This window comes from Ipomoea triloba, chromosome 4 (genome assembly GCF_003576645.1).
Source record: "Ipomoea triloba cultivar NCNSP0323 chromosome 4, ASM357664v1".
Taxonomy (NCBI): domain Eukaryota; kingdom Viridiplantae; phylum Streptophyta; class Magnoliopsida; order Solanales; family Convolvulaceae; genus Ipomoea; species Ipomoea triloba.
Genome location: NC_044919.1, coordinates 21,256,524 through 21,272,812, shown reverse-complemented (window position 1 = coordinate 21,272,812; position 16,289 = coordinate 21,256,524). Strand labels below are relative to the sequence as shown.

Here is a 16,289-nt window from a genome sequence, read left to right as displayed (position 1 = left end):
ATAAAATCTACCGATAGGAATTTATTATAGTTTATGTAATTAGTCACAAAGTGATCAAAAATTTCAGTTATGAAATTGTATTGATCATTTGATATATGTACATTAAAAAATATTAATGTGTCAAGCTATTAATCTAATTTCCTTTTAATGCATAAAAAATACACACAAAAGAAACTAAACTAATACCTTCATGTGGATAAACCTCACGAATAATATTCTTTGAATATGTACATATATCAAAACTTTATGATAGAAAATGACAATTCTCAATTTATATCATAACCATATAATAAATAAATTGACTTTCCTATCTGTAATGATAAAAACTCACCAAAACTATATTCTGAGACATAATTGCATGTGGGCTAAATTACGATCATATATAGTTTGGTGTTTTTACCCTAATTAATCATATGAATATAACAAAATTGCCTGTGGGCTAAATTTCATTATATCATATAATTAATTACAACCAATACGTCTATGACTGTATGTGATCTCACAAAATTTTAATTAAATACTGTGGCTACTCTTTAATTAATCAAAATTATATGATCACTAGATGATTATCTTGATATTTTAGGCATCAACTTTAAAGCCTAAAAACAATTATGCAACAATGTGATAAACAATTCCAAGTATCCTCCCTGGTCATGTTTTCTCACACAAAAGGCATAATTGACGGATAATCTTTTAAATCTTAATAGTTCACCTTAGAGAAAGACTTTTAATCTCAAGTGAACACCTCAGACGGTCATAACATGCTTAAACATAATGCACTACCGTATATAAGTCCACACATAAAGTTCAACTTAACAAGGAATTTTTAATTCCTAACATATGCAATTCTAAAGGCATATATAAATTCACATAACTAGAAAATATAATGTTATGCTAGTGAACAATTATGTATGAAATTCAATAAGCTCATAAATAAATTGTACACCATAATAGCAATTTTTTTTTTTGAAGATAAACGTAGCTATTCCATTAATTCATAACATAAAACATTTACATCAATTATCAATGAAATGGTAAACCATTCCTTACAGTCAGACATAGAAACAACTTTTCTAACTATGCTATAGAAAACTTGAATCGCAGACTGTTTCATAACTATGAAGGTATGTTCCTTCAAGGAGCTTAAAGCTTCTTCAAAGATCTGGGTCTTCGTCATCATTCNTTATCTTGATCATCAATTTAACCAGAAGAATCTAGTGACATAAAACTTGCCTGTAGGCTAAAGTTTTATTCAATTAGACTTAACTGAGATTGACAATCAAATAGAAGATTCTAGTGACATAAAACTTGCCTGTGGGCTAAAATTTTATTCAATTAGACTCAACTAAAAATTTATGATAAAATTATTATCAAAATGATAGAAGAATCTAGTGACATAAAACTTGCCTGTGGGCTAAATTTTTATACAATTAGATTCATCTATAAGCTTATGATAAAACTATCAAATCATGTTCCTTTTCTCAATCCCTGTGGGTAAATTAAGAAATATGTTTTGATCTTTTATCCTGACTATTTACATAAGCTATGATAAAATCTACCGATAGGAATTTATTATAGTTTATGTAATTAGTCACAAAGTGATCAAAAATTTCAGTTATGAAATTGTATTGATCATTTGATATATGTACATTAAAAAATATTAATGTGTCAAGCTATTAATCTAATTTCCTTTTAATGCATAAAAAATACACACAAAAGAAACTAAACTAATACCTTCATGTGGATAAACCTCACGAATAATATTCTTTGAATATGTACATATATCAAAACTTTATGATAGAAAATGACAATTCTCAATTTATATCATAACCATATAATAAATAAATTGACTTTCCTATCTGTAATGATAAAAACTCACCAAAACTATATTCTGAGACATAATTGCATGTGGGCTAAATTACGATCATATATAGTTTGGTGTTTTTACCCTAATTAATCATATGAATATAACAAAATTGCCTGTGGGCTAAATTTCATTATATCATATAATTAATTACAACCAATACGTCTATGACTGTATGTGATCTCACAAAATTTTAATTAAATACTGTGGCTACTCTTTAATTAATCAAAATTATATGATCACTAGATGATTATCTTGATATTTTAGGCATCAACTTTAAAGCCTAAAAACAATTATGCAACAATGTGATAAACAATTCCAAGTATCCTCCCTGGTCATGTTTTCTCACACAAAAGGCATAATTGACGGATAATCTTTTAAATCTTAATAGTTCACCTTAGAGAAAGACTTTTAATCTCAAGTGAACACCTCAGACGGTCATAACATGCTTAAACATAATGCACTACCGTATATAAGTCCACACATAAAGTTCAACTTAACAAGGAATTTTTAATTCCTAACATATGCAATTCTAAAGGCATATATAAATTCACATAACTAGAAAATATAATGTTATGCTAGTGAACAATTATGTATGAAATTCAATAAGCTCATAAATAAATTGTACACCATAATAGCAATTTTTTTTTTTGAAGATAAACGTAGCTATTCCATTAATTCATAACATAAAACATTTACATCAATTATCAATGAAATGGTAAACCATTCCTTACAGTCAGACATAGAAACAACTTTTCTAACTATGCTATAGAAAACTTGAATCGCAGACTGTTTCATAACTATGAAGGTATGTTCCTTCAAGGAGCTTAAAGCTTCTTCAAAGATCTGGGTCTTCGTCATCATGGAGCTTAAAGCTTCTTCAAAGATCTGGGTCTTCGTCATCATTCAGCTTAAAGCTTCTTCAAAGATCTGGGTCTTCGTCATCATTCTTTTTTGCTCGCCCTCAAAGATCTGGGTCTTCGTCATCATTCTTTTTTGCTCGCCCAGAAAGATCTGGGTCTTCGTCATCATTCTTTTTTGCTCGCCCAGGATGATCTGGGTCTTCGTCATCATTCTTTTTTGCTCGCCCAGGATAAGATCAACACTTGTCGAAACCAAACTAAACGATTTATGCTAATGAAAATGAAAATGAAAAGCTCGTGAAAGTAACGAGAGGAAAAATGCTCGTGAAACTAACGAGAGGAAAACACAATAATAGAGAAAAAAAAAAGTGGGTAAAGTCAAAGTAGGGTTGGGAGTTCAAGACTACCAACACAAACCCCAATACCTACCTACTATTATTTTATTCAAAGGGAGAGAAAACGGATGAAGAAGATCTGTGGCGGTGGTCGGAGGCGGACGGAACTGCGACGATGGTCGGGGCGGAAGAAGAGCGAGAGCAAACATTGAAGGTGACCAAAACCGCCGGCTCAAAGCTCCATTATAAAATTATTATTATTATTCAAATAATGACATAAATCCAAAACTTGAAGGATTATAAAATTTGAAAAATAATAATAATCTATAACAACTATATACTTTTCACAATTGAAAGGTTTCAACTTGTATGCCCAATACAAAAAGATTCAATGCATATAGTAAACTTTACGAGAACTAGTCTTAAAATTGTAAATTCTAATCATATCAGAACTATATGATATGTTGACATTTACAAAATAAATTATCACAAAAACAAATTGCATAATTTAAACCATAATATTATGCACTTAATTTAATTATATGCATAAAACAAACTCATTAAAAATATGAATATAAGGTCTATTCATACTCAATCAAAGTGGGCATCTCAATCCAAAACCAATAATGACAACGATGTTACGACATATTGATTCCTCAGTTCAAAGACCGATTACCGTTATTACTGAAATAGCACTTATGTAACAGTAATAACTGAACAATCAATTTCCTCAATCGTAACCCCTGATATTTGATAGTAATAACTATAAAATGTTACAAAATGTTATCATTATTAACACATATATTTTGGATCAAAAACCAGATTGTTTCAAAATTATGATTTCAAATCATACTACCAAAATCCAAAACTAATGATGATAGTAACGATGCAAATCATTGATCCATCGATTCAAAAATCGATAATCGTCATTACTATAATAATTCTAATAATTATTACATAGTAGTAATAATAGAATAATCAATTACTTTAATCGTAACCGAACAACATTCAGTAATAATAATAATAATTATTATTATTATTATTATTAAATGTTACAAAATATCATCATTATTACTCTAAATTTTTTGGATAAGCAAATTCAAATGAATTTGAAAATATAATTCTCAAAATCATAATAGAAATTATTATGGCAAGACTAAAAATAATATCCAATTGTCATAAACACACATGTTTTTTCCAAATTGCGATACAAAATCATACTCCATACTCAAAATATTGTCAAATTATGACAAATATTTCAATGAATAGTCATAATCATCACATAATATTATAACAATTAGGAGATTTGAAATGAAAAAAAAAAATTGCTAAAACCGCAAGCCTTTAAAACATTTTTCGGAAAAATTTTAAAACTTAATAAAATTAAAAACCGAAAAACTTTAATGTTGAAAAATGTAAAAACTAATATTTTTTCAACTTTTATTAACTGATATAAAGGCATAATTAAAAGTGGTTATTGACTAAAACTTTATTGATTTTATTAACAAAATCACAACAATTAGTCACAAAAATAGCAATTTTACTTTTATTGCCAACAAAATACCAATATGATAATAATTGGTTCTAAAAAGCTTGTTCAATTACTACTAATATTATCATTCAAACCCTAAGTAACGGTTTCCTTTTAAAAAGGGGTTAACTTATGTTTGCATATCCTTACCCACATTTAAACCCTAATTTTATCAACCAAACCTACATACAAATACTTTTAAAAAGGGGTTAACTTATTTTCGTTGTGCATACAAACTCTGAGCGAGTGGTTAAGTTTACACTTAACGATTTGTAAAGATTTTTCAAAATCTAACGAATCTATTCCACCCCCCCCCCTCTAGATTCGTTCCATAAACCTTCGGGACCACCATCATTATTTTGCATTCATTTACTTATCATCAAATTATTCTTATTAAAACGTGCCATAAAATTTAAAAAGGGTACAATATTTTCCGCTTCAAAACTCTATATTTAATTCTAAAAACATCAACTAGCTAAAATTTTTGAAAAGCTAACAAGTGTATGCAGCCCCCCCCCCCCCCACCTATGCTTGTTCACATACCCTTGGGACCAACATAGTTGATCCCGTATGTAAAAGTGGCAAGACGTACACTATAGTGGTAGTATATGACTACACTAGATATACCTATACTATCTTCTTGGGAAAAAAAAAGAATGAATTTGAAAAGAAGTTGCATGACTTGTTGAAGTAAATTTAAAATGAGAAGGGGTTGTCCATTTTGAAATTTCAGTATGTTCAAGAAGGGAATTTGTTAATTAATTTATCAAGCATTACTATTATGCAAATGAAATTCCACATCAATTATTAGCAACAAGAACTCTATGGTAGAATCGAGTAGGTAAAAGAAGAAATAGGACTGATGTTCATATAGTATGTAGGGATAATATCGTTCTCAAGAATTGAGATTTATGGCTTGATTAACTTGCAACTATTAAGACTTTAGACACTAAGGTAGAACAAGAATCTAAGCGTAGAGTATGGAGTAAAATGCTAACAATTCTATTAATCGTCAACCCCCCCCCTCTAGATTCGTTCCATAAACCTTCGGGACCACCATCATTATTTTGCATTCATTTACTTATCATCAAATTATTCTTATTAAAACGTGCCATAAAATTTAAAAAGGGTACAATATTTTCCGCTTCAAAACTCTATATTTAATTGTGCATACAAACTCTGAGCGAGTGGTTAAGTTTACACTTAACGATTTGTAAAGATTTTTCAAAATCTAACGAATCTATTCCACCCACCCCTCCTCTCTAGATTCGTTCCATAACCTTCGGGACCACCATCATTATTTTGCATTCATTTACTTATCATCAAATTATTCTTATTAAACGTGCCATAAAATTTAAAAAGGGTACAATATTTTCCGCTTCAAAACTCTATATTTAATTCTAAAAACATCAACTAGCTAAAATTTTTGAAAAGCTAACAAGTGTATGCAGCCCCCCCCCCCCACCTATGCTTGTTCACATACCCTTGGGACCAACATAGTTGATCCCGTATGTAAAAGTGGCAAGACGTACACTATAGTGGTAGTATATGACTACACTAGATATACCTATACTATCTTCTTGGGAAAAAAAAAGAATGAATTTGAAAAGAAGTTGCATGACTTGTTGAAGTAAATTTAAAATGAGAAGGGGTTGTCCATTTTGAAATTTCAGTATGTTCAAGAAGGGAATTTGTTAATTAATTTATCAAGCATTACTATTATGCAAATGAAATTCCACATCAATTATTAGCAACAAGAACTCTATGGTAGAATCGAGTAGGTAAAAGAAGAAATAGGACTGATGTTCATATAGTATGTAGGGATAATATCGTTCTCAAGAATTGAGATTTATGGCTTGATTAACTTGCAACTATTAAGACTTTAGACACTAAGGTAGAACAAGAATCTAAGCGTAGAGTATGGAGTAAAATGCTAACAATTCTATTAATCGTCAACCCTCTCTTCTATCCATCAACCAACTGGAATCATCGCCTCCTGAAAGGTGCCTTCGCCATTGTCGTCCTTCAAGCGTTAGCAAAGGTGACAGTTGTGCAAAGTGCCCGCAAAGCCCCATGATCCCTTTCATTGTCGCTTCAGAGAGTGTGGACGAAAACCACAGCGTCACACACAACATACAACAACAAACTACTCACAAGTCTAGTGAAAATTTTAACTGGTTAGCCTCCTTAAACTTAAACAACAAATTCACCTCAATAAATGAAGAAACAAAAGTCCCTCGTAATGAAGATTAAGTAGTTTATGTTTTCATGACTCTTTTTTTTTTTGGTATGGTAATAGTGCATTGTTGAAATATCTATGGGCAAGGCACTATACTTTGGATGGTGAAGTTAATCTAAAACAATGATGGATGATAAATTGAATTGTATTTTGGATGGTAGAAAGTGCTACAAAATATAACTATTTTGGGTTGTAAATAATTTTGATGTTTAAATATATTTTCATTTTGAAATTAAATAGCGTGTGCATTACTTTATATTAATGATATAGAGTTTATTGACAACAAGTAAAACTAAAATAATGACAAGATTGAAATAATCAAAATGATTTCGGACTTTCCAACCAATGGTTGATCGCAATTTCCAATCAACCAACAGTTGGAAGGAACTACACAAAATATAATAGTGGAGTTTTCCTCCCCTTCAATATCTTCTTATTTGTGTTGCCTCTAGAATGGCAAGGCATTTTGTTTCACAAAATATCCCATCAACATAGGCAAAGTATTTAGTAAACCAAACAACCTCTAGTCATTTAATTTGACTAGAATCAAAGGACTTGCATATTTAGAGGTTATGTATCCATTTATTTTTGGCACAGAATTTAATCCAACACTTGGAACTTTAATTTATAAATTCAAATTGTGTTTACAAATTTTGACACCACGGTTTTACTATTATTCACTTGATAAAAAAATTGGTTCATTGAGCTTTATTCGATGAATAGAGCATTCAATATAATTTTTGGCTGTATATACACTACTAAGAAGATCCCAGAATGTGGTTATATTCTAACACAAGTCCAAGTTTTTACATGGATTCAATATAATTCAGTTTCCCAATGTCAAACACTCGAAGCGATTAGTAAAAAATCAGTATATACATACAGTGGTAAGAAGAGACAAGCAACAGGTGAGGTTTATGCAGCTTTGAGTTTGGTGCTCTTCCGTCTTCTCCTTCCAAAAAATTTGAGGACTTCATCGATAAGAATAACAGGTGCTGAAACTAAGATGACCAGAAACCATTCATTTACACTCAACGGGACGACACAGAACACATCTGCAAGCAATGGCACATACAGTATGAGGCAATGTAGCCCAAACGAGAATGCCATTGCAACGAGAAGCCAAGGGTTTGTCCAGGGAGGCATGGTGATCAGACTGTTGTCTTCTGAGAGGGCATTCAGAGAGTTGAACATCTCGATAGCGACCAGCACAGAGAGTGAGAGTGTCATTGCCTTCACTTTGCCACCACCAAAATATTCGCATGGGTTTGAAAAGGTGACGAGGCGATGATCTCCCGCTGTGAAAGGAGTCGCATTGAAATTTGACCACGATGAGCACTCTCCCCAGTTGCGCAGCTGTGACAATTCCACAAGGGTGTGCCCATCACTCACAAGATTAATGCCCATGAAAGAAGCCTGAGTATACCACAGTATAAAGATGCCAACAGTTGCAATCCCCACGTACGTGCCGATCACCTGCCATTTTCATCACAACTCACATTGACGCCAGTATTAAAGTGAATGTTGGGCGGAGGAGGCCGATAAGGGCCAAGTCCAGCACCATGTGGCTAGGGGATTGTTGGACGGAGGTCAGTAAAGGGCCAAGTCCAGTACACTGGCTCTCGAAAATGTATAAGGAAATAAAGTTGAGCATTCGCTACTAGCTATAGCTTCTAGGGTAAGTGGTAAGCGTTTGATCCTAACAGTGAAGGAATGAGGAAAGACCAATACATTATGATGCTGCCTTCTACTTTAATTTAATGGAGACAATAGTTGTGAGCATGCATATTTCATCCAATAATAAATAAATAAATAGCAACACTAACCATGTAGCGAATGAAAACCCATGAGTTTATTAGAGCATCATCACTCTTCCGGGGTGGTTTCCTCATTATGTCAACATCAGCAGGGTTAAATCCTAGAGCTATGGCGGGTGGACCGTCTGTAACCAAATTTACCCACAGCAGCTGTACAGGTATCATACACTCTGGTATCTGGAGAAGAGCGGTCAGAAATATGGATATAACCTCACCAACATTAGAAGATATCATGTATCTGCACATCAAAGGAACCATAACTTAAATGCTGATGGTTGAAATTGTGTGCATCAATATTACAAATCTTGCCTGATGAAGGCTTTCATGTTGTTATAGATGGAGCGGCCCTGTGCAATAGCAGAAACTATTGTACTGAAATTATCATCTGCTAGAATCATATCCGAAGCTTCCTTGGCAACCTAGAAAAACGACTCAGACCATAACAATGTGCAAGTGCAATTGTGGGTAAGAAGTAACACGTGAGTCAGGAAGAGTTTAGATATATGGCTGAGAAACTTGTAAAAAAGAGGTACAGTGTGCAATGACTGATCGAACTATATTTGGTTACCTCAGTTCCAGTAATACCCATGGCTACTCCAATATCCGCAAGTTTTAGCGCAGGGGCATCATTGACACCATCTCCAGTCATTGCAACAACTTCGCCCATCTCCTTTAGCACCCTCACAATTTCTTGTTTATGTGTGGGTTCAGCTCGAGAGAAAACCTTTCCCCCAAGTCTCGACAATATATCCATCTGTTGCTGGGATGAAAGAGCCATAAACTCTTTTCCGGTAAAACTTTTCCCTTTAAGATCCTCTCCTTGAGAAAATAAATGAATTTCACGACAAACTACTTCTGCTGTCGACTTATTATCTCCAGTTATCACCATGACATTGATCCCAGCTCCTCTACAAGAATTGATTGCGCTGTAAACTTCCTCACGAGGAGGGTCCTGTCATTTAACTCAATCTTAGTAAATCAGTGAATTCAGCTTTCCTGTATAACATAATATTCACTATATGCAATGCAATAAATAAGCTCACCCTCAGACCAACAACCCCTACAAAGATTAAATTACTTTCTAGCAAAGAGTAGTAGGAAGGATCTAGGAGTTTCTTGTGTGCAGGATGACTGTTTGAATAGTAGTCTGAGAGTTCTTCCAAATGATCTTTGTATGCTAATCCTAAGCACCGCAGTCCCTTTGAGCTCATCTCTGAATGTTTTAACAGTAAAAGTTTTCTACAGCACTCATCAATCGGTACAGTGGACCCATCTGCCAGTTGCACATATGAACTACGCTCCAGCAAACCCTCAACAGCCCCCTACAGAAACAGCTGCGGTCAAATGCAAAAACTAAACATAAAAAGCGATTATCATAGTGCACAGTCCACTTAATTAAGAATAAAATCAGCATCTGTAAGTAAAGCTACAAGCTATATATTTTGCGAGTAAAACAGCATCCAAAAGAAATCTTTGAAAGAAAAAATACAAAACACATTTTTATTTGCAAAGTTAGCACGTACAAATGAATCAGAGTCGGTATAAAATATCAGGGTATAAGTTTAGTTTAAATGTTTCATAATTCTTTTTAAGGCGTCTTTTGGAAATAAAAGAAACAACCTTAACAAGAAGTCGATTATTCCCATTAGATTCCCGAACAATAACACTCATGGACTTGCGAACCCGGTCAAATTCCAGAGTTGCAATCCTCTTTGATCGTTTTATCCACCATTCACAGCAGCCTGAGCAAATAGAAATGCTTAGTGAGTTGCTGAAAGTAAAATTGTAAACCCATATGTTAGGCCTTTATTCCTCACCTAACTTCACTGTATTGCAATCAATTAAATAGTTTGAAATAAGCATTGCATCACGAATTTTGCTCCTCGCCTTGTAATCTGGTACTCCCATCTTTTCAACCAAAACCTTTAGAGCTGCCTCAGTTGGTAAGCCCGTTGCTCTGAACTGACGCCCATCAAAAAAAATCCCCGCATCATTGCAGAGAGCACATATTTCTGCTAAGGCTTGTAAGTTGGCATCCATATTGTAGCACTTCCAGTCAACGATTCCACCATCCTTTGGATCATAAGTAGTGCCTTCAACATGAAAAGTTCGTGAGCTTGTAGTTTTCCCTCCTAGAGTAAAGAATTCTGAGACAGACATCTGATTTGTAGTCAGTGTTCCTGTTTTATCTGAGCAAATCACCGTTGTGCATCCTAAAGTCTCTACACTCGGAAGTTTTCGTACAATAGCGTTTTTCTGTGCCATTTTCCTTGTACCTAGAGCTAAGCAAGTTGTGATTACAGCTGGGAGACCCTCGGGAATCGCAGCAACAGCAAGGGCAACAGCAATCTTAAAATAATATGTGCACTTTTCAAATGAAAAACGAAAATTTGTTGGCCATCCATTCACTACCTCCCAAGTGAGGAAATATTTGTAGTTGATAATCCACACAACAAGGCAAACAATGCCAATGACAGTCGTAAGCCTATTACCAAACTCATCAAGCTTCTTCTTCAAAGGTGTATCACTTTCTTCCATCGATGCCTCATGTATTTGCTTTTGTATCTTACCAATTTCAGTGCACATCCCAGTGCTAATAACAATACAAATGCAGCTACCGTTCACAACAGTTGTTCCTGCAAAAACCATGTTTTCTTTCGCCTGCAATTCACAATCACTTATCAAGATAGGCTCGGTGCCTTTTACAACTGGCATTGCCTCCCCTGTCAAAGAGCTCTGTTCCACTCTTAGGGTCAAGGTTTTCAAAACCGCAACCCTCATGTCAGCAGGTACTTTATCACCAACTCGTAACTCCACAATATCCCCGGGGACGAGCTCCCTTGCTGGCAAATCTGGTACTGAATATCCATCCCTGAATGTCTTTGCAGACTCACATTGCATCTCCTTCAGAGCTTCAAGTGCCTTTTCAGCATTGCTCTCTTGCCAAACTCCTACAATGGCATTTAGAACTAGAATCAAGAAAATCACAAATGGCTCTACATAGACTTCAAATCCAGAGTCCCCAGTTTCATTTCCATGCAAATAAGCAAGAATAAATGAGATGAAGGCTGCAACAAGAAGGATCTTGACAAGCATATCATCAAACTGCTCCAAAAATAGTCCCCACAAGGACTTCCCCTTCTCTTTCTGTAGCTCATTCCAACCGTATTTCTCTCGCCGCTTCTCAACCTCATATGTGCTTAGACCCTTGTTTAGCTTCACTTGGTACTCTTTCAGACACTGATCAACTGAAAGGGACCAAGCAAGGAATGGCCTTTCATCCATTGGCTCTTGTTTCTCAAGTCTCAAGCTATGTTGTCAGGTCAACTCAAACCCAAACAAGTCCCTAATTCATCTCAAATTCCTAAAAATATTTATATTTAAACAGTAATGTCAGCAAAACAGTACTTCGACTCAACAATAAACATAAAATTCTAGCAAAATACTACAAAATAAGAGAAACTAGAAATTGCATAACCTTGTAAAATATTTACTATTAAAGATACCAGAAAATTGGGGAAAAAGAGAAGAATATTTAGAGCCAAGGACACTTAACCTCAGGAAAAAACAAGAATTAAACTGTGAATCTGGGACTGATAAACCCATAAAATTTCCTTCCTTGAAATAGTCAAAACTTAAAGAAGAAACAAAAACAAAAAACAACAACTTCATACGGAAAACAAAATAAACGGTCTTACCAATTATCAGCACAAGTGAGGTTATTGCATGCCCACATAAGAGAAAAAAATAAAAATTCAAGTTTTGCAATAGTAAGTAAGAAAGACTCATATTTTAGTAGCAGTTGAAAGTAAAAACAAAATGGGGAACTGAAAATGTAGCGACAGAACCTGCAGAGGAAGGTAGAATACACAGATGCGGCTATGTGAGTCAAAAAGATGAGGAAACAAATCCTGGAAAGGATGGTTTGGAGAATATTTCTTGATTCCAAAGGCAAGGCTTTGCATTCATAACTGGATCTGTAAAAACTTCACTTGCTTCAACTGCTTTACGGGACGAAGTAAGACTTATGTTCAAGCAGTTAGAGAGAATTTTTCTTTAACTTCACTTGCTTCAACGGCTTTTCGAGACGGAGTGAGGCTTATCTTCAAGCAGTTACACAGACTTTTTCTTTCAACTTCATATAATACTCATGAATTTTCTGATTATAAGAGCATCATAACCAGGGTTTTGCCTTGAGTTTTTTGCTCTTGGTAGAGGAGAGAATGTGCGACATAAGAGTTAATTCCATGGGAATTTTGTGAGTAAAGCGGTTATCATATTTAGTCAAACTTTCAATTTGACATTCCACCTTCCAAATTGTTACAATTTAACCACCCTTTTCAAGTTGTTACAATTTAACCACCATTTTCAAGAAGACCAAGCTGGTTAAATTTTGATAATTAAAAGACCAATAGACCATAAATGATTAGTTTGGATCACGGATAGTAATAATTTAAAGGTTAAAAAATTAAGTGGTCAATTTAAAAGTTTATGACTAAAAGGGAAAAATCACCTTACTCAGAGAACCGATAAGACATTAACCCTGTGACATAATTTAGGGGAAAGGAGAAACAAAAATTAAATTATACTTTTAATAAGTTAGAGTGTATAAAAAAATCAGATTAAATTGTAAAATTAAATTAAATTTTTTTTTTTTTTGCAATTTTTAGAAAAGTAAGAAAAAAAATGCAACGCGCATCTGCAATGCACATGTCCACCAGGAGGAGTTTTTTTTCTCAATTTCCTTTTTGTCTCCCTGCCAAATTGCCTTACAAAAATTCATTAAAAAAAAATCTCAAACTAATAATCTTGCTCTGAGAAATTTAAATTTGATATACCATCCTAATTATTCTTTAATCTTGGCAAAATTTTTATTTTTATTTTTTGTAATAAGGGATATTCACACTCACTATTTGAGAGTGTACACTTATCTAATAATCCCCAAACAACAGAGAAGATGTAAAGCGCACTAGAAAGACATTATGCAATACACTCGATTGGGAGGTATTGGCAAAATTTAAATGTATGACCTTTAGATATTTTGCCACCTTTTTTTAAAGAATAAAGGTAAAATAAATCATATAACTTATTAACCAAAAGAGTAATTAATTTATTGAACATCAAAAAGTTTCAATTAAATTATTAAACTTGGAAAAAATGTCCAATGTAGATTTTTAGCAGGATACCATCAGGTAATCTCTAAAGAATATGACATGTCCTTTTAATATAATGTTATTGTAGATGTGTGAAGTAAATATTACCAACTAATATTTTTATATTTAAAAGAAAAAAGGGTTAAATAAGCCTCTAAACTTTAGTTGAAAAGGCAATTAAGTTCTAAACTTTTAAAAAGTGCAATTACACCCTTTAATATGTTAAATTGGGGTAATGAAGTCCAAATATAGTAAATGACCTGCTATTGAAAATTCGGCGACGGTTCAATCGCCATTCCCGATGGAAGCAGGCGACCAGTCGCCTTCCAACAGGGAAGTCGACCAGTTTGGTTGCCTATCGATGGGGAAGGCAACCAGTTTGTCACCAGATTTTCAAGCCTGGACAGTAATGACCTGCAATAGCAGGTCATTTACCTGATTTTGGGCTTCATTGTCCAATTTAACATGTTAAAAGTATAATTGCATTTTTTAAAAGTTTAGGGACCTAATTGACTTTTCAGATAAAGTTTAGATGCTTATTTGAACCTTTTCCGTATTTTAAAAAGAATAAAAGTAAAAAAAGATCACTTTTTACATCACCACTATTCAAGTCAGTGCTATAAAAAAAAAATAGAATTGTTGGCTGGCAGCAAAATAGATTTTCTTCCATAATTTATGGAAGAAGATGTCTTCTTTCCCAGAGTTTCTGTAAGGAGAAGTTTGTTATTCAACAACATTTTTATTTTGGATTTTCAGAGAACCTGTTTGTTTGATAAACTTGTGGGTATAATTTTTTTTAATACAAAAATATTAAAAAAAAAATAAAAACAAAAACTAAGAAAAAGAAGATGAATCATTTAACAATATATAATACTATAATACTGTGTCATACAATTGTCAAATTTGAAAAACAATGCTGATGTGGATGTCACATCAGCATTACCTAATACTTACTGATAAAAATAGGTCAAAGGGGTGAGAATGCATTATTTTAATAAGTTTGAGAGATTTATTGGAGCTTATTTAAAGTTTGGAAGTTTAATTACTTTTTTTGTTATATGTTTTGATATTTCTTTTTAGAAAAAAATAAGTTTTTGTTATGAAACAAAAGAAATGTGGATGTTCAAGTTGAGTTTTGAACTCTTAACCCCATAGACAAAAGATGGAAATTTTGTCCATCAAGCTACTTCAACTATAAGTGTAATAACCTATAAATATTGTATGATATTATGATGGCAGTTCTCAGTTCTGAAAAGGATAAATTCAAGTTCCAAAGCAGCTGCTAAGGATGGAACATGTGACTTTAAGCATGACAAGGCAAAGCTATCTTTTGATCAACCAACAAGCATAGCTTTAACACTTGTCTATCTTATGCAAATATTATATTTGTTTGCTCTCTATCCTGATACTATATATACCCCTACCACTCCTTTGTAAAGATCATCCCAGAAACATTAATGCAAAGTGCTTCTTCCTCCTTTCAGTTTCATTGTTCTTCTCTTCTTCATTATTTAGATTACCACAGTTATTATTAATATTTCATAATACGTTATCAGCACGAAAGTGCTCTAAACCAAACCATCCAATTCGCCAGCCATGGCTTCCACCGACGCCATCGCCACCTCGCACCTACCACGCTACTGCTTCACACCATCTTCTTCCTGAACTCGTCGACGACAGCGGTTCTGAGATGTGTTGCTAAATAATCTTGATTGTTGGTCCCAAGGGGATGGGGTACAAGTCTAGAGGGGGGGGGGGTGAATAGACTTGTATAAGATTTTTGCAAATCTTTTTCGACCTCTCGTGTGTATTTCACTTAGGATGTTTAGGTCCGATACCTCACAAGATGAAGACAAAGTTTTATGCTCAGCGGAAAAGTTATCCCCTTTTAATTTGCACGAGTTTGAGTCAGCGGAAAAGTTATCCCCTTTTAATTTGCACGAGTTTGAGTTAGTTGAAAAGTTATCCCCTTTTAATTTGCACGAGTTTGAGTTAGTTCAAAAGTTATCCCCTTTTAATTTGCACGAGTTTGAGTTAGTTCGAAAGTTATCCCCTTTTAATTTGCACGAGTTTGAGTTAGTTCGAGAGGTATCCCCTTTTAATTTGCACGAGTTTGAGTTAGTTCGAGAGGTGTGGTTATATGCAGTGCAGTTCGAGAGATAGTTAGCGAGAGGTAAAAACAGAAAGAAAATGCGAGAGAGATTTTTAAGTGGTTCGGCCAACCCGCCTACGTCCACTCTTCTTCTAGAAACTCCCTAGAAGGATTGAACTAAAACTTCCCTTTTTAGTACAATATCGAGCGCTTGAGCTTTGATCACGAAGCCCGCCTCAAGCCTCAGGTTTTTCGCCCCGCTTCTTGTTACTCCACCTCTCGAGCACTTGAGCTTTGATCACCAAGCCTGCCTCAAGCCTCAGGATCTTCACAAGACAGCTCCCAGGTTACTCCGCCTCTTCTTGCCTTCTCCAAAGCAAGGTTGTTCCGGTTGT

At 34.0% G+C, this 16,289-nt stretch overlaps 1 protein-coding gene across 1 annotated transcript; it reads right to left on the bottom strand.

Moving 5' to 3' along the window:
• Window positions 1–7,583: 7,583 nt before the first annotated feature.
• Window positions 7,584–12,876, bottom strand: LOC116016379 (calcium-transporting ATPase, endoplasmic reticulum-type). The gene is made up of 8 exons (XM_031256619.1): window positions 12,498–12,876; window positions 10,467–12,013; window positions 10,270–10,391; window positions 9,693–9,971; window positions 9,218–9,601; window positions 8,959–9,068; window positions 8,659–8,887; window positions 7,584–8,308 (listed from the first exon to the last, which is right to left on the bottom strand). Exons 2-8 carry the CDS (start codon window positions 11,932–11,934, stop codon window positions 7,748–7,750), a joined length of 3,153 nt encoding a protein of 1,050 aa, XP_031112479.1. The 5' UTR covers window positions 11,935–12,013; window positions 12,498–12,876; the 3' UTR covers window positions 7,584–7,747.
• Window positions 12,877–16,289: the final 3,413 nt, after the last annotated feature.